Genomic DNA, 17295 nt, shown 5'->3' with positions numbered 1-17295 from the left:
TTCCTTAATATGTTAAATCTGATTTCTTATTAGCTTGGTGCTGTTTCCTCCAGATCCCCCATTGGCCAACCATACTTGATTGTGGGCAGACACTAGACAGAGAAGGCATCTTATGGCTCCAGAGAGACTCACCAGAGAGACTACAGAGAGAGATTGAACCAGGGACAGCAGTGCCCAGAGAGAGGATCAAACAGAAAGAACAGTGACAGAGAGAAACAAGCTTCTAGAGACTAGATACAAGACAGGATCCAGAGAGACTAGACAGAGAACAAAGAGAGACCAGAGTAATGGAGAAACATCACTGCGTCTCTTGTGGGAAGAGCTTTATCTTATCCAGTAGCCTCAAGAAGCACATGATGATACACACTGGAGAAAAGCCCTACAGCTGTGATGTCTGTGGTAAAACCTTTAGCTTGACTAGTACTCTCAACGTTCACCGCAGGATTCACACTGGAGAGAAGCCCTACAGCTGTGACCTCTGTGGTAAAACCTTTAGCATGGCTAGTACTCTCAATGATCACCGCAGGACCCACACTGGGCAGAAGCCCTACAGCTGTGACCTCTGTGATAAAACCTTTAGCCTGGCTAGCACTCGCCATGTTCACCGCAGGACCCACACTGAAGAAAAGCCCTACAGCTGTGACCTCTGTGATAAAACATTTAGACAGGCTAGTACTCTCAAAGTTCACCGCAGGATCCACACTGGAGAGAAGCCCTACAGCTGTGACCTCTGTGGTAAAACCTTTATCCTGGCTAGTATTCTCAACGTTCACCGCAGGATCCACACTGAAGGAAAGCCCTACAGCTGTGACCTCTGTGGTAAAACCTTTAGCCTGGCTAGTACTCTCAAAGTTCACCGCAGGATCCACACTGGAGAGAAGCCCTACAGCTGTGACCTCTGTGGTAAAACCTTTAGACTGGCTAGTACTCTCAATGATCACGGTAGGATCCACACTGGAAAGAAGCCCTACAGCTGTGACATCTGTGGTAAAACTTTTAGCCAGGCTGGCAGTTTAAGACATCACCGCAGAATCCACACTGAAGAGAAGCCCTACAGCTGTGACCTCTGTGGTAAAACCTTTAGACTGGCTAGTACTCTCAATGATCACTGTAGGATCCACACTGGAGAGAAGCCCTACAGCTGTGACCTCTGTGGTAAAACTTTTAGCCAGGCTGGCAGTTTAAGACGTCACCGCAGAATCCACACTGAAGACAAGCCCTACAGCTGTGACCTCTGTGGTAAAACCTTTAGCATGGCTAGTACTCTGAATGATCACCGCAGGACCCACACCGGAGAGAAGCCCTACAGCTGTGACCTCTGTGTTAAAACCTTTAGCATGGCTAGTACTTGCAACGTTCACTGTAAGACCCACACTGAAGAGAAGCCCTACACCTGTGATCTCTGTGATGAAACCTTTAGCCAGGCTGACAGTTTCACAGCTCATCGCAGGATCCACACTGGAGAGAAGCCCTACAGCTGTGACGTCTGTGATAAAACCTTTAGCCTGGCTAGTACTCTCAACATTCACCGCAGGATCCACACTGGAGAAAAGCCCTACAGCTGTGACCTCTGTGGTAAAACCTTTAGCCTGGCTAGTACTCTCAAAGTTCACCGCAGGATCCACACTGGAGAGAAGCCCTACAGCTGTGACCTCTGTGGTAAAACCTTTAGCTTGGCTAGTACTCTCAATGATCACTGCAGGATCCACACTGGAGAGAAGCCCTACAGCTGTGACCTCTGTGGTAAAACTTTTATCCAGGCTGGCAGTTTAAGACGTCACCGCAGAATCCACACTGGAGAGAAGCCCTACAGCTGTGACCTCTGTGGTAAAACCTTTAGCATGGCTAGTACTCTCAATGATCACCGCAGTACCCACACTGGGCAGAAGCCCTACAGCTGTGACCTCTGTGGTAAAACCTTTACACAGGTTCACAGTTTCAGAGATCACTGCAGGATACATACTGGGGAGAAGCCCTACAGCTGTGACCTCTGTGGTAAAACCTTTACCCAGGCTAGTGCTCTCAAAATTCACCGTAGGATCCACACTGGGGAAAAGCCCTACATTTGTGAATGCTGTGATAAAGCCTTCTCTACCTCAGGTGCTTTGAAGAATCACAGTAGGATCCACACAGGAGAGAAGCCCTACAGCTGCACACACTGTGACTACTCAGGTAAAACAAATGGCAATCTGAAGAGTCACCTGCGTATCCACAATAGAAAATCCCCAAAGCAGTGATGTCTGGGGCCAAGCTGTCCAAGCAGTCACCACCTGAGAGAACTTCTGTATGACCCACAACTGGAAGAACTACTGGCCTACACCTACTAGGACACTACATGCAGTAACACCAGATCTACAGTCCAACATGACTGCACACACACAGGAAATAATACTATACCCCTGTAACGATGGAGGGAAGCTGTGTCAGACTGGGTAGAAACCTGGTCAACTCTGGCTGACACCTTTCTGCTCTGAAGCAATTGAAAGCACATGGAATTGTATCTTTTTGTAGTTTAAGATGATCTGGTATTGTAAATATAGGAGGTGTTGAGGGGCATGTGGGTGTTATGTCTCGTCGTGTATGTCAAGTCACTCATATCTTGTCTTGTTGTGATCACTTACTGTTTTTGTTTCGAATTCACCTTCCCTCTCGTATCAGACCCTGACTTACTCATGTATAAATAGTCCGTGTCTCCCTTTGTCTTGTGCCAGTTCGTCTTGTTCAGTCCAAGTGATAGTCGTCAAGTATTATAGCTGGATCTTCATGCAACCAGGTTTCGTTTTTTTTGTGTGAAATTGTTTTCATCCTCCAAGTGAGCGCTTTCCTTTGTTTGTACATTTTGGCTAAGTAAACATTTTTGTTAAACTTTCTTTTGTTTTATGAGTCGTGCATTTGAGTCTACCAGTGTCATGTCAAAGTTATAGTGGGTTGTTCCAAATGCACCATGAAAATGTATAAGCATTTCCTGTGATCGTAGACTTGGTGGTTCAGATGTAGAGGGTTACTTTGTCTCTCACCAGGTGATCAGTTGCTATGGTTTTTCAGACCATACTGTTTATATTTCAGACAAAACTGACCATCTTGAATCTGTCTATATTTACTCTGACTATGTTGAGGTCCTGTTGTTCTATGAACTTTGTTTCTGCTTTTCTTTCTACATACACTAGTTGACCCTTTGGATAAAAGTGCCTGCTAAATGAATATTCATTGCTTCACGTCGATAATCACTTGGACACATTATCACTTGGATTCAGTTAGCTTTGTTGGTAAATGTAAAACCTTTTGGACAAACTGATTTGAAAAATGTACAAATAAAGTTGTCTAAAATACATTTGCTATCTTGGTTGATTTGTTTTGTGACAGTTCACCTACATTGTTGGTGTTTCCAAACTACTTGTGAACATAGGACAGAAGTTACTGACACACTGTATTTCACATGTTTACAGAAGCGTTATTCTCAGCATTGGATGTCTATTGTGCTCATGAGTGTAATATTCAAGATTGTAATAATAACTCAAATCGTTACTCAACAAACATGTTGCTTTATCGCTTTGTACATTTACAATAGTGGATATGATCCTAACATTGGAAGGCCCCAAAAAAACGTTTTTATTAACAATAACACACCATTTAGGCTTACTTAGATGGGCTTGTAGATGTGAAGTAATTCACCTATACACGTTAAGCATCATCCAAAACGATTTGCTCGATTGGATACCAAAATAGTCAGCAGCTATTTCAATAACTACTTGTGTTATATGTCTATGCCTGTAACGGAGGGAACCTGCCCCCCGCCACCGCTCAAGGACTGAGGCCGGCGAAAGGTGCGTAGAGCAAAGAGTGCGAGCGAGGACACAGAAACAAATGGTACCGATGGAATACTATGGCTTTATTTTGCCGCCACGGTATAGTAAATAATAGCAACGGTAATGAAAAAAAAAATCTGTGACAAGGGGAGGGCTGGACAGGACCAAAGAAAATAAAACATAAAATTCCAAAGCTAAACACAAAGCAACTGACACACCAATGAGGTGTCCTAACCTAAAATACAGGAGTGGTCTGCCCAGGTCTAGCTAGTGCATATAGACAGTGAGTATTCCCTACGGGTGAATACCCCGGGGCAGCTCTAAACTACTCCCCAGCCCCTGAACAAAAGAACAAGAAAACTATTCTGGACTACAAACCAAACGATTCAACACAACAAGACAAAAGAAAACACGTCACAAGGACACTGGTCAACACCGAGGGGAATCCAAAAACAGCACGAAACACAAGAGTAGGCCTTACCCAGACACATACTGCTACAAAAAGCCAATGACTTATTCCCCCCTTAACAAACACAGAATGGCCCCATATATACTGGTGGAAGGATGGTTGATGACAGGAACCAGGTTTATGGATTATGGAGGGGAGGAGTCATGTATAGGTGTTGAATGGTCTGAGATGATTTGTGCCACCTATGGGGAACAGACAGCACAGCAGGGAACAAACACAAATACAAAACACCATAGACTGGGGGTCATAACAACTTAACAAAAAGTTAAGTCCTAAACAAACCTCCTGAATAATGTTCCTGGTGACCATTCTATGTATTTACATTCGCAAGTCAATTGGTCCAGTGGTTTGATGGTGTCCTCTCCTCCAAAAGCGGTGGTGGCGATGGACAATGCCTGCCATGTCAATGCTGAATAAGATGGCTGTGTAATTGGTCCTTTTAAACAGACACCCATTAAACATCAATTTGCTGATGAGCTTAGGCTTGTATTCAATTAAAACAATCAATGCCCAGGCCTATAAACTCTAGGCACACCACACTAAAGGTAGATTCATGGACTCAAAAGGAACACATTTCACTGTTGCGGAAACCCATGCACTGCTGGAGGGTGTTAGGTGCTATTACTCCTCAATAACAGGGAGTTTCAATTCTACCACAGGTGGGGAGCTGACTAATAAAAGGAAATTATATATATATATATTTGGGTTCAAATCACCCAGAATGTTAATGCCATGGGGCCTGGCAGGAAGAGGACTGTCATATCTATGCGACTACAAATTAATGAAATAATCAGGCTAACTCTGAGGTTAAGTTCACGCGTGAACCATCACTTGGTTTACTTGAGGTTCTGCACTCAATATATACATGTGCATGGCAAATAACCAATAGGAGAACAATGCATAGGGGAGTGCTTACACATACAGAAATAGATCCTTATTAAACACTACAAGGACCATGGAGCCAGTGAGTATATTTTGTGTGGGTCAGATGATGGCTCTGACTGTTTGGATTGTTTCATTTTACCTTTTTCTGCATCTTTAAATTAACACACTTACAAGTGACCTCGTGCTGCCTATTGAACCTATTCTTTACTTGACTAGCTACTACATTGTTGTACGTAATTCCATTTACAACACTTGGAATCCAAATTTGTTCATCTTGAAAAGTTTGTATCTGGATCAGGCTGATCCAATCCAATGTTGCTTTGAAAAACCAGTACAAATGTAAAATGGATCACCTGATCCTGGATAGCAAAAATGGGATTTAAAAATCCAGTTAATCCTGATCCAGATTAAATTTTTTGAGCTCTAACATTGAGTCTATGGGGAGCCACATGCTCAAAACGTACATATTTTTGATCGCTAACCTAAACAGAAACTTAATATAAACATAGTGTACCATATGACTTCACGGTAATGGGTGTCTATCATTCTCGTTATATATTAGAATTAAATTACGTTTGTTATTGTGATACCATCTTCCTCTGTTTTCCAGATGTGCATGTACAGTATTGCAACTCCAACAAACTTTTGGCACAAAAAGGCAGTCCACAACCGGGGGTTTTACATTCTCTATGGCTGAATATTTTACACGTCCATTAAATTGATACATTTATCTTTTTGAGATGAAAAACATGTCTTTTACAAAAAACAGTTTATTTTCAATTCTACAAAGCAACAACATGAAGTCAAACAACATTTAAAAGGTATAAAAAGATGGTAAAAATATATTTTAAAAACTATGCATATAAAAGAAAGAAGGCTAAAAAATAAATACATCCCAGTCATTGCTTAAAAAAAATAGTCAATTCATTTTCTGTTTCAGTTCACACAATGAACATATATGCAAATTGTTCACTGTTAACATGGAAAAACATATAATAATGTCACCTATAATACATAACTTCATAATGATCAGTTTTATTACCTAATTAAAGATTACGTTGTGTATTACAGTAGGTGATAGGAACCCTGTTTTTTCTGATACAGCACAATGCAGAAGATTTCCCCAAATAATCAAAAAAAATTAACAGAATCAATAGGAAAGCAAATGTGATTGGTTTGGGTAAACAATGGGGAAAACGCAGACAATTTGATCCCAAAGCGACAAACAGAGGGGGGGAGAGGGGCGCGATTTGAACCGCGAAAATCGAATTCATAACCACTGGGCTAAACCTATCCCTGTAGCCTAAGGGTCCTGCTACAACAGAGCCCCCAGGAGGAAGGAGCAAGCGGCCCCAACGGAGAGGCCCAGTGCCAGGAAGAAGGTCATCAGAGCCCCTGCCGTCTCGCAGTCCTTCGACCTCACCAACCTGTGGAGGAGAGAGCAACAGTCACACACAGCATCCACTTGAACCCGATAGGACACTAAAGACCAGCACTAAACTGACTTACATGAAAACTCTCGACAGAAGCAAATCAGTGTCAACTAATGAACGTATTCAGAGGGTCAAAAGTTCGGACTTACTGTGGCGCGTAGGTCATGCAGAGGCAGATGCAGTATCCGTTGGAGAGGGCGAATAAGGTCATGATGCAGACGAAGGCCACGTCGTGGGAGAAAAGGACGGGCAGGCGGGAGTGTTCTACGTTGCAGAGCATCACAAGGGGGACGAAGACGACCCGAGACAAAACCAGGACAGGGAACCAACGGCTTTCCTTCGAGGGCTGTAAGACCCCCACCCAACAAAAAAGACATGAGCGGCAGAGACGACACGTCAATTATCGTTTCGCTCTGGTATTTTGATGACTTTACGGATGAACATTGCCAAGCCAGGTGCTAAGCTGCCATTGTGGCCGTCTAAGCAGTTGCCAAGCTGGGCAAGACCGGCCGGTATCCTGACTCACCCATTGAGCCAGAGATGTGGCACTGCGGCCGATCAGGTCCATGACGTTAAACACGATGAAGCAACACACACAGAGGAAGTAGGCTTCTGATGGAGGACAAAAAGGGAGAGGAATGTACCGGTTTAGTCTTTCAGCATTGACCCCAAGATCGAATTGAACCTGGTTGTCCTTTGACCTTTGGTGGCCACTTACTCACCCCAGTCCTTGCTTTCCTTATATATAGTCTTCACTTTGACCGTCACCGCTGGGAACACAGAGAGCGTCACAGCCAGCACGGACGTCACACAAAGTGCCATCACCCAGATCTGAATAGTACACATTGGACACGATACACAAGGGGCCGATTGTCATACATATACAGTATATACACACACACACACACACACCGATGAGCTAAAACATTATGACCACCTGCCTAAGATGCTGCCGGGTTTCAGTGTGCTGCCAAAAACAGCTCAGACCCACCAAGGCATGGACTCGGAAAGATGCACAACAATTAAAAAGTGTTGACTTTATTAGAATGATGGAGGATCGTATTACCATTCGAGACAGTGGTCAGACGAATGTAACACATAGGTTAGAAACAACATTATATACAATGAATAAACAAGTACAAACAATGTTTCCACAGAATGTTTCCTCACAAGGCACAGAAGGAGAAGATATTAGGATTTCCTGTGTGCTTACATTATTCACTAATCAATATTTACACTATATTACATTTAGCAGACGCTCTTATCCAGAGCGACTTACAGTAAGTACAGGGACATTTTCCCCGAGGCAAACAGGGTGAAGTGCCTTGCCCAAGGACACAACGTCATTTGGCAAGTCCGGGAATCGAACCAACAACCTTCTGATTACTAGCCCGACTCCGTAATAGCTCAGCCATCTGACCCCCAATAGAAGTATTAATTTGATACTAGTTAGTATGTTCTCATGTAAGCTCCCATGTAAACTCCCATCAAGGAATACCACCGCCATGACAGGGTGTACCTGATCTGCAACGATGTTTACCTGTGCCACGTGTCAAATTGACATCCACATGAATGGCCTGACTCTGTGTTTCCCAGCAGATCTCCCAGAGCAGCAGGGTCCTACCACCTGCATCCTGGTGACATCACTCCCCCAGGTGAACGGCACACACATACACGGCCGTCCATGTGAAGTTCAAGAAAACGGGACTCTTCGGAGCAGGTCAACTTCTTCCACTGCTCTAAGGTCCACTTCCGACTCACATGTGCCCATCGTAGGTGACAGTGGGCCGGGGTTATCATGTCCACTCTGACCCGCCTCCGGTTACATAGTCCCAAACACAGCAGGGTGCCACGCACACACTTCTCCCGTAACCATCATTATCATTCTCTGGGACTGTGTCACAGCAGACCGTCCGTTGGTTGGGACCAGACGGACGCTTTTGTTGCCCTCGTGCATCGATGAGCCTCGGGCGTCCAGCACCCCGGTGTTGGGATGGGGATCAACACCCGGTTCTGTAAGGACCCGGTTCTGTAAGTACCCGGTTCCAAATTTCTCAAAACCCGAAGATCAATAATGTCCGAGCTTATGTCTCAACTTAACTTATGTCTCGAGAGATAAGTCATGTTGTTTAAATCACATCACTAGTGCACAAACATACATCGACGGTCTAATAAAATTACTAAATTCAATTGAATGGCCTGCCAACCGTCTCAAAAGAAGAATAATTTAATTGGCTTACGCCCTACTTCGCTTCATTTCTCATTTTGTTGCTAGCTACGATGGCAGTAAAATGCATTGACTGTCTTCGAGAAGCAACGGTGCCAACTCCAGCTGCTGGACAATCCTCCTCCTCCACCCAAGGTATGCATGGTGAGCGCAGTCAGCGCACCCCAACTTCGTAGCAATTATCCATCGTTGACAATAATAAGAGCCAGGGCTCTACAGTGCAACTATTTCACTTGCATATGCCCCTAAAATTGGATGCGTGGGCGAACCGGAATTTTTTTAACGAGCACAGTCAGTGTGTGGGTTAGGGACAGAACAAAATAGAGATGAGATAAGGAAGATTTGGGTTTGGTTAGCTGGTCATTTAGCTATATCAGGTGCCTTTTGTTGAAACGTGTCAAACTTTTCATAAAGTCTTGAACAATGACGGCTTGTCAATGTCACTTTTTGTCATCCAACCAATCACAGTCAATTCTACTAGTTACTCATCCAGGTTGTGGATAGTACATCTGTAGTGGACAATTGTAGATTTAGCCAAAGCCAGGATTAATTGTGCCAATATGGGCTCCTTTATCCAGCCTCCTCCTGAGAGCAAGACATTCCTCTTGTTCTATTTGACATCTGTTTTATTTAAGTTATTGTTATAAATGTTGTTCAGTAATCTTGTTTACATAAAGTGCGGCGTGGGTTGTGTGGGTGCTGTTATATGTACATTTGCCAAATTCATTCATTTAGACGGTGGTTAGCTCAAGCTCACCCCAGAAAAGTATCAACAGTGGTAACCATAAAGACTCCGATCGTTAAGCAGTCTCGAAAATGGTATCGATATCGATACAAATTAACGATCCCCATCCCTACCCCGGGGTTGGTTGGTGGTCTGACCCTCCATGGTCCTCTGTCGCTAGGTCCTCACCACTGCTGACCGGGAACACCCCACAAGCCTGGCCGTATCGGGGACACTCGGATCCAGGTGTCTGGCCAGAACTACTCTGCCCTTGTCAAAGTCACTCCGGTCCTTACTCTTGCATCCAGCACGTATAATAGCTGTTCACTAATCGAATCTACCCAGACCTGGACATGTGCCATTGTTTTGAGATGATCAACCTTATTAGCTTCACCTGTGAGTGGTCATAATGTTTTGGCTCACCTGTGTATTTACATGGATAGATGCATGGATGGATAAGATAAGGAACCTTTTTGAAGACAGCCTGCACTGAAGACCTTATCTGGGAATCGGCATTCTCCATGACAACCAGGCTTTTCTCCATCCCATTGACTTTGTAGAGGGACCCTTTTTCTTTCATAGATTAAAAACAAGGGCATTGCTAAATTGGTACAGGCAATTATTGGCTGAAATTTTGGATATCATCTGCAACTTTGTTATTAAACTTACCCATACGTAAATGATTGTATCATGTACCTTTACACAGTGTTTTTATATGTTGACATTATTAACCTTAACCTACCAGCAGGTTTGATGAGCTCGTCGGTGGTCTCCAGCTGACCATGGCTTTTCTTTAAATAAAACTGGGCAAACTCCTAGGGTCACAAAGAACATTTTGAGAGTAATCCTAACCCAATAGTCATTATACAAAAAAAGGTGATTTCATCCAAAATAACCTCATTGCTTGCTGCAAAAACACATTTAAACAACCACTACAAATTGCTGTACTAGGTTTGACATCCAAACAGGTGTACAGGTTATTCAATTTTGTACATTGAAGACTACTACTGTTTTATTTCATTGCACCAGCTTCACCCATAGCAATCAGACAAGGGCACTTACCAGGTGTGGAAGAATTAGGTAGCTGAGCAAAGTGAGCAGGGTGGCCACACAGGGGGTTATGAAGTACCCCAGAGCAGCGGTTTCCTTATCTGCATTACCTACATGCAAACAGCCATTCGGTAGATTAGATTAGACGGGATAGGGCACTGTAGAACACGGTCAAATGGGGGACAGAGGGACTGAGTCTGGCAGGGTAGGATGGGGCAGGACAGGGCAGGGTATAACAGAGCTGAGCTTGACATTCTAGAACAGAAAATAGTGAGGCAGTGCAGGGTAGGACAGAGCCGTACTCACTGAAGATGGACAGCAGCATGGCCAGAGCTGAGAAGATCCCGGCCAGTCCTTGACCACTCATGAACAGGGTGCTGTATCTCGGAGGGAGAAGCCCCACTAAGCCAAACAGGCTCCCCTGCAACACGGCTCCAAACACTAGCCACGGGAAAGGCGCGTTGGATTGGTCACACATATTCGACACGTTTGAAAACAACATCCAGACAAAATCACTTGTTACCAAAAAGGGAACTCCCAAGTGATTGTTTCAGAAGCTTTGCTGTGTGTGTGCGTGTGTACGCTCAAGTATTTTTAAGCACATTTTGCAGATGTGGATAAGGAAACTCACTGTTTATGAACCAGATAGTTGCCATGGTGACAGAGAAGAAAGATTGCGGCGCCATGGGCACCTTAACCAGACAGGCGGTGAGGATAAAGAGAAGCAGGATGAAGGTCATACTGACGGCTATGCGCACCCTCTCTGTGACCCTGCCAAAACACATGTAATTTGTTTAAAACATACATTTGGTGCAGGTTAACTCCTATCTCAAATCTAAATAGGGGTTTGCTTACCACTGATAGAGGAAAGAGTTGAGTAAGGTGAACAGCAACAGGGGTAGCTGGGATACAAGAGTCATCCAGTTATCGTAGTGGTAGTCGTCTGTGTTTTCACTTGTGGCGTTGACTTTCAGGCGGCCATTAAAGTACTTCATAAAACAACAATAGAAACGACTTTTTAACTGCATGCTCCAAAAGTCAAACTGTACAATATTACTCTGTTCCTTGGTAAAAAATACAAAAATACAATTCACTGAACATATTTGCGTATTCTGTCATTACATATCATGTTAAATACTAATAAAAGTAAACTGTACACAGCAGTTGTGATGACATGACTTGTCATAAAAGATTTCTGCCAATGGGAAGATTCATAAATGAATGTGCATGAGGTAAAGGAGGGCATCTGATCAATACCTGTGTGGCAGTAATAAAGAAATTCCACGGCAACAGAGTTCCCAGTCCAAGGATGAAGATGATGACGGCCACAGCACAACCTCTAAACACGGAGGCATGATTATTATTATGCTTCGCAATGATCCTATACAATCCTAGGTCTCTCTATCCATCTTCTCACAGACATGGGTTGCAACAGCACAGTCGTTTGCTGCACACCATCCTACTGAATGAATCCCGCTAACAGTGATTCATGTCCCTTTGAATGCATACCTGTGGGCAGCAGCTCTCCACACACACAAAATACCATGCTAGAGATCTATTCCACAGCCCTATCACCAAGTCAGATTCCTAGATCGCAGATCTAGATTTTCTTTGTGGACAGGACCTCCTTGGAAACAAATCCTCTAGTGCCACCCAATGTTAAATGCTTACTACTTAGTGTATTGCTATGCCTGTGGTCTCTCTCTCTTTAGTCGATATTAGCTGAGAATAAGTAGGTTAGTGGCAGCTTCACGTTACAAATTTTACAAAGATCACATACCTGTCCGCAGGTATGTTCTTATGGAGAACCATCTTGATGTTTTTTAGTCTGCAAAAATGTTCATTGATTTTTAAACAATCATGTGTGCAAACACAAAAACCAACGTGGTCTGGCAGCTTATTAGTTTACGGAAATACTTTTACAGCTATGCCATTTTTTGATTTGCACGTACTCCATTTGTATTACCTTGAAAAAAGAAGTGATCCCCATTCATTGTCATAATCTAGGTCTTTCACATTTGATTATTTTGGCAGACGCTTTTATCCAAAGCAACATACAATAAGTGCATAATAGAAAATACAGTACCAGATCAAGGATTAGAAGTGCATAGTTTTAACATTATTTCAGAAGTCAGGTTTCCTAGGCACAGTACAACAGAACCACATCTCAGCTCCCAGACAACGTGAATGATAATAATTAAGTCAAATTAACTATAAATGCATTGTCGCTTGTTTACTTCAGTGTCCAGGTGATAAAGCATACTTTTTTACCTTACCTACCTTTGCAGAATAGTAAATGCAAGTTTATTTAGCACTATTTACACTAAAATGTTCACTGATCATTGACACTACAGGTATTCATAGTTCATTGACATGATGGACAGAAATGATGGGAAATGTATTGTTTAAAAAACTTACAACAGATTGTTTTTGAGGCACATAGAGCATCAACACCAAATATTCACAGGAAAAAGAAGAAAAAAAAACATCTAAATGGGCTTTGTTTTTTTCATCCCAAACGCATCAGCTACTGTTCTTATTTTTACATTTAGTCATCATCTTCATAGTGTGTGTAACAGGTTTGGAGTCACACATTTGCTGCTGGCTAAAATAATTCCCACAGGCCACTGACTTTTGACCAATGACCACGGGGGTGCTAATGTACAAGAATGAGGATTTGTGAATCACAAGAGTCTGGCACGCCCTCATGATTTTGCACCTTTGGGCTAAATTAATTCAGCCCAGGGACGCCGTTTACATTTGACTAATGACAGCGGACGTATAGAGAATCATGTGCTAGAGGCTATGATGGTTGAGATGGCTGGTGTTAGCATAATTTGGGATCAGGTTGATCATTTACTTTGTCATCCGTTTTCTTTAGAAGAAAAAGTAGAAAGAAGAGTTAAAGTGATATGGGACACCGTCCAAAGTTTAAAATAACTAGAAATACAAACATCAAAATCGTACGTTTTGTCAAAGATGGTAGGAAAGAAAGGACTGGCTAAGGGCAAGAGTAGCTAAAAGAAATCTACTTTCCGTTTCCAGTGCTTGGTTTTTGGAGGAAACGGGGCTTGTCACTGTCCCCAAATCAGTAGGTGTGTTCGACTTAATGCCGCCGGCGCAAGTCCAACACACCTAATATCAGGATTTTGATAAAAAAAATTGGCCATGTGTTGCCTACGGTCCTGTTCGCGGCAGACTGGTTGAAAGCATTAAGTTATTCTTGTGGTTACTTATCTAGCAGTTATAGCTTATTGCAGTAGAGCAGACTTGCGCTACTATAACAAGGTACCGTAGGCTATATAATTTTGTTGTTGCAACTTCATATCTCGGATGTAATGTGCATTTGCTGCAGCGTGAACTATGGATGAATTAATAGCCTGCACTTTTTTAACCCACCTAATATCACCACCACACCAGCCATCACTGTCAAGTGAACAGTTCTCATACCAATGTAAAAACTCGTGCCATTCAAAACCTATGAGTAGCCTATGTCTGCGCGAACAACTCATGCTTAACCGTTATCATCTCTTAATCACGTGTAAAATGTAGGCTACATGAATTGATTGGCGCGTTATGATGACGCACAAAGGCAAACTGCTTCCTCTTTCTAAAGGCATTGCGCCAAAACGTGGCCAAGTTACCTCATGCATAAAAGTCAATTTCAAAAACTTCTTATCTAATGTAGTTTAATGCAGGTCTGTCACTCGTGCCATTGTATTTTCCGAAATATGGTATGTGCAACAGATTTACATAGTTTGTACTCGTTTACCGTGCTTAACATAATGCGAGTTAGCCTACATTATGAATTATTGGCACGACATGAACATGTACTACAGCCTAAGTTTTAGCCTACACATCAAAATAAGTGAAACACTATTAATGATAATTCCGTCCTCGTTACCTTAGACTTGGATCCTCGTGTATTTCCTTTACAGACACCGTTTCTCATCCACTGTTGCATTAATACTACACTGACTGTAACCCCAAAAATGACACGTTGATTACTCAGCAATACGTGCATCTTTTCCATTCACGTCATATGCTTTTGTCTTCATTTTACCTTTAGCTAAACATAGCAGCCTACTCTACATTACCTAGAAGGTTGTTATAATGTGTGTCTTTACTAATATCTTTTCTTGTTTGGCACGTGTGACATTGTCACAAACTACAACAAGCAGGCTCTCCCTTATAGCGCTAAATAATAGTTGATATACCCTGTGAGTGTTAACTAATAGCACAGTAAAAGCAATACATTTTAATTAAGATTAGTTGAATTTACCAAGTAATTACGCTCTCCCACCATTGAATGGATCCTTTAAGCACGGAGTTCTGTTCAAATGTTGGCGCGAACTGTTCCTGGTCTTTTGAGCACGGTGCTGCTGAAGGGAAATCACCGGGTTGTTTAGGCTATTGCATGTGTTTCTATGCCAGCGTACAGATATTTTTATCAGACACTTTAATTCATTGGACATTGCATTTCAATATCAGGTAACTATTCGAAATAATTACAATGGACACTATACAGTAGGCTATATTGCAATTAAAATAATATCCCCCATAAATTAAAAGTCAAATTGCTGGATTCAAACACGAGAGGGATGTGTGTGTAAAAAAAATACATAATCTACAGGCAAGGGCATAGGATAGGCAGCCTTTTCCTGAAATACACCTGTGATGTTGTTTTACTGCAATGAGTTTACTCTTTGGTTAAAGCCAAATACTGCAACTGTAATTGTTGTCTATTTGGATTTGAATCCTGAAGCTAAGCTTTTTAAAGTCAACCACTGCACATTTCAAAAACGAGTTCGCTCAGTGGCGGTCCTGGCACATTTGGTACCCTGGCCCCCCATATGACGTGCGGCGGTTGGCGCCCCCTGCTGGTAGTGCGTTTGAAACTCAATGACAGCGGGAGGGTTAATTTCATTGGATGCACTTGGGAAATTGCCGCCCCCCTCTTCGTGCCCGCTTCGCCCATGCCAAAAACCGAGAAGGGTGAACCTGCAGAGCCGGAGACCCCGCGGAGACCCCGGAGATCCCGCAGTTTCAGGACCGCAGTTCTAGGACCCTTGTTTTATCTGACAGCGCCACGTAACGAATGGGATAATCATGGACCGGAACAAGATAATATTTTCCTGCAGTGGTGAATATTGGAGTATTACGGCTCAGAACAAGATGGACTAGAATCAGAGTGTAAGAAGCTAATGTGAATCGTGTATAAAACAATTCTGGTGTCTTGAATTGGACAATAAAGTTAACGTTAGCTAGCTAACTTCAATTTTGCTGTTGAAATCATTTCACGACACTGGAGTGGTTTTCAACGTCAAACAAACTAGCCACAGTGCTAGTACTTGATCAGCTAACCTTCAGTAAATATAGCACTAGCTAGCTATACACACATACAGACAATATCTGTAGTATTTCCTTGTCTTCCTTGAGGGTTTAGGTTGGTTGAGGGGCAGTTCTATGGGCATATGTGAAGCCCTCTGTGACATGCTTGCGTGTAAAATGGGCTATACAAATACATTTGATTTGATTTGATGTACTATTTCAGTGAAGTGGAGGAGTTTGATAGGGGGATATCTAAACAATTGCACACAGAAGGGAGACCATTCAACTAGTTAGTAGTGCTGTTACTGACTTCACAATCTGGGGTTTGAATATAGAAAGGTCAGGAAAAGTCAAATATCTATAATGTTTTTCTATATTTGTTTTTCTTGCTTCTATCTCTCATTGAAGGATGAAGTTGTATGGAGGTCGATATGGAGGTCTAGGTGGAGTGCTATGGAGGGGATGGAGTGATATGGAGGGGTGATTGTCATTGTTTGACAATTATTCAAAATAAACAATGTGTATCTAGAATCTGCCCTGAGAGTCAACCTTGTGTCTTGCCTCTCTAACATTACACATTTGTGGTTGAGATTGAGTGCCATAGCAAACAGAATAGAATATAACTTCACTTTTCCAGGACTTTGTGGTGTCAGACACATACAAAATGTAGCATGCACACAGGCATGTGCAGTATTTACAGGTAAATGAAAGATGATCTGATCCACTGATGTGGTCAATGTTTTGACTCATGTCCAATACAAAACATAATCTAGCATGCCCATCCACACCAAAGGAAGCCACTCATGCAGCCCATCCACCATAGAGGTTCACCACCAGCAGCAGAGAAGGAAGCGGTGGATCCTCCGCAGCACAACCATCCCACATCACTCAAAGAAAATGTTTTCTTAATGATGATGATAATAAATAAATTAAAGTGTAACAGATCAGAGTTAAACTTGTATTTACTCAGATAACTTTGATATTTATGTATAATAGGGCTTAGAATAAAATAATTAAACGAATCACAGAATACGTACATTGCATAAGTATTTTGACAGAACCCTGTGTGTGTGTAATTTAATTATCTGCAGTATGAATCAAGGATTTACTCATGTTTAGTAGTTGTATTCCCAACAGAGGGGGTTACATTCTGTTAAAGGCACTAGAGATATTCCACAAACACGAGCCTGACATGTGCTTTTAGGTTTTCCAGATGGGAGTGCATGATGCAGGAAAGTAAGGACAGCATCATCGAGACGTCTACACTTCATGTAGGCAAACTGGAGTTGATCTGCCAGGTTCTGGAGTGTCTCTTGTAGTTTCAAAAGTATCAGACATTCAAAACTCTTCATCACCACTGATGTAAGAGC

The 17295-nt window shown here is 42.5% G+C and overlaps 2 protein-coding genes and 1 long non-coding RNA gene across 10 annotated transcripts; 2 read left to right on the top strand and 1 right to left on the bottom strand.

The window, feature by feature from the left end:
- Window positions 1-275: 275 nt before the first annotated feature.
- LOC146245990 (uncharacterized) lies at window positions 276-2237 on the top strand. Of its 4 annotated transcripts, none has more exons than XM_084684036.1 (3): window positions 288-500; window positions 669-920; window positions 1425-2237. In XM_084684036.1, exons 1-3 carry the CDS (start codon window positions 288-290, stop codon window positions 2235-2237), a joined length of 1278 nt encoding a protein of 425 aa, XP_084540162.1. The 4 variants fall into 4 exon arrangements, with proteins under 4 accessions (XP_084540160.1, XP_084540162.1, XP_084540159.1 ...); XM_084684033.1 differs by having other exon boundaries at window positions 288-599; window positions 669-1188; window positions 1609-2237; XM_084684037.1 differs by lacking the exon at window positions 669-920.
- Window positions 2238-5914: 3677 nt separating this feature from the next.
- LOC146245989 (equilibrative nucleoside transporter 2-like) lies at window positions 5915-15015 on the bottom strand. 5 transcript variants are annotated; one of them, XM_084684030.1, is made up of 14 exons: window positions 14877-14960; window positions 14499-14572; window positions 12375-12422; window positions 11852-11933; window positions 11450-11583; window positions 11226-11365; window positions 10901-11035; window positions 10607-10704; window positions 10287-10359; window positions 10014-10117; window positions 7316-7424; window positions 7120-7205; window positions 6743-6939; window positions 5915-6587 (listed from the first exon to the last, which is right to left on the bottom strand). In XM_084684030.1, exons 3-14 carry the CDS (start codon window positions 12404-12406, stop codon window positions 6476-6478), a joined length of 1302 nt encoding a protein of 433 aa, XP_084540156.1. In that variant the 5' UTR covers window positions 12407-12422; window positions 14499-14572; window positions 14877-14960; the 3' UTR covers window positions 5915-6475. The 5 variants fall into 5 exon arrangements, with proteins under 5 accessions (XP_084540156.1, XP_084540155.1, XP_084540157.1 ...); XM_084684029.1 differs by lacking the exon at window positions 14499-14572 and having other exon boundaries at window positions 14877-15015; XM_084684031.1 differs by lacking the exon at window positions 14499-14572 and having other exon boundaries at window positions 14898-15004.
- Window positions 15016-15466: 451 nt separating this feature from the next.
- Window positions 15467-16461, top strand: LOC146245988 (uncharacterized). Its single transcript, XR_014734577.1, has 2 exons — window positions 15467-15787; window positions 16334-16461. It is a non-coding gene; the product is annotated as an uncharacterized LOC146245988 (long non-coding RNA).
- The last annotated feature ends 834 nt before the right edge of the window (window positions 16462-17295 follow it).

Source organism: Hypomesus nipponensis, chromosome 20 (assembly GCF_054491055.1).
Source record: "Hypomesus nipponensis isolate SF chromosome 20, ASM5449105v1, whole genome shotgun sequence".
Taxonomy (NCBI): domain Eukaryota; kingdom Metazoa; phylum Chordata; class Actinopteri; order Osmeriformes; family Osmeridae; genus Hypomesus; species Hypomesus nipponensis.
This window is presented reverse-complemented; position numbering and strand designations above follow the sequence as displayed.

What these genes read in the sequence shown, in the direction of transcription:
- LOC146245990 (XM_084684034.1), top strand. Translation starts at nt 288, where the DNA reads ATGGAGAAACATCACTGCGTCTCTTGTGGGAAGAGCTTTATCTTATCC.
- LOC146245989 (XM_084684028.1), bottom strand. Translation starts at nt 14,106, where the DNA reads ATGAGTTGTTCGCGCAGACATAGGCTACTCATAGGTTTTGAATGGCAC. An exon ending in AACTATCTGGTTCATAAACA is followed by an intron (nt 11,036 to 11,225) that starts GTGAGTTTCCTT and finishes TCCCGTGGCTAG; the next exon opens with TGTTTGGAGCCGTGTTGCAG. An exon ending in TAAGGAAAGCAAGGACTGGG is followed by an intron (nt 7,206 to 7,315) that starts GTGAGTAAGTGG and finishes GTCCTCCATCAG; the next exon opens with AAGCCTACTTCCTCTGTGTG.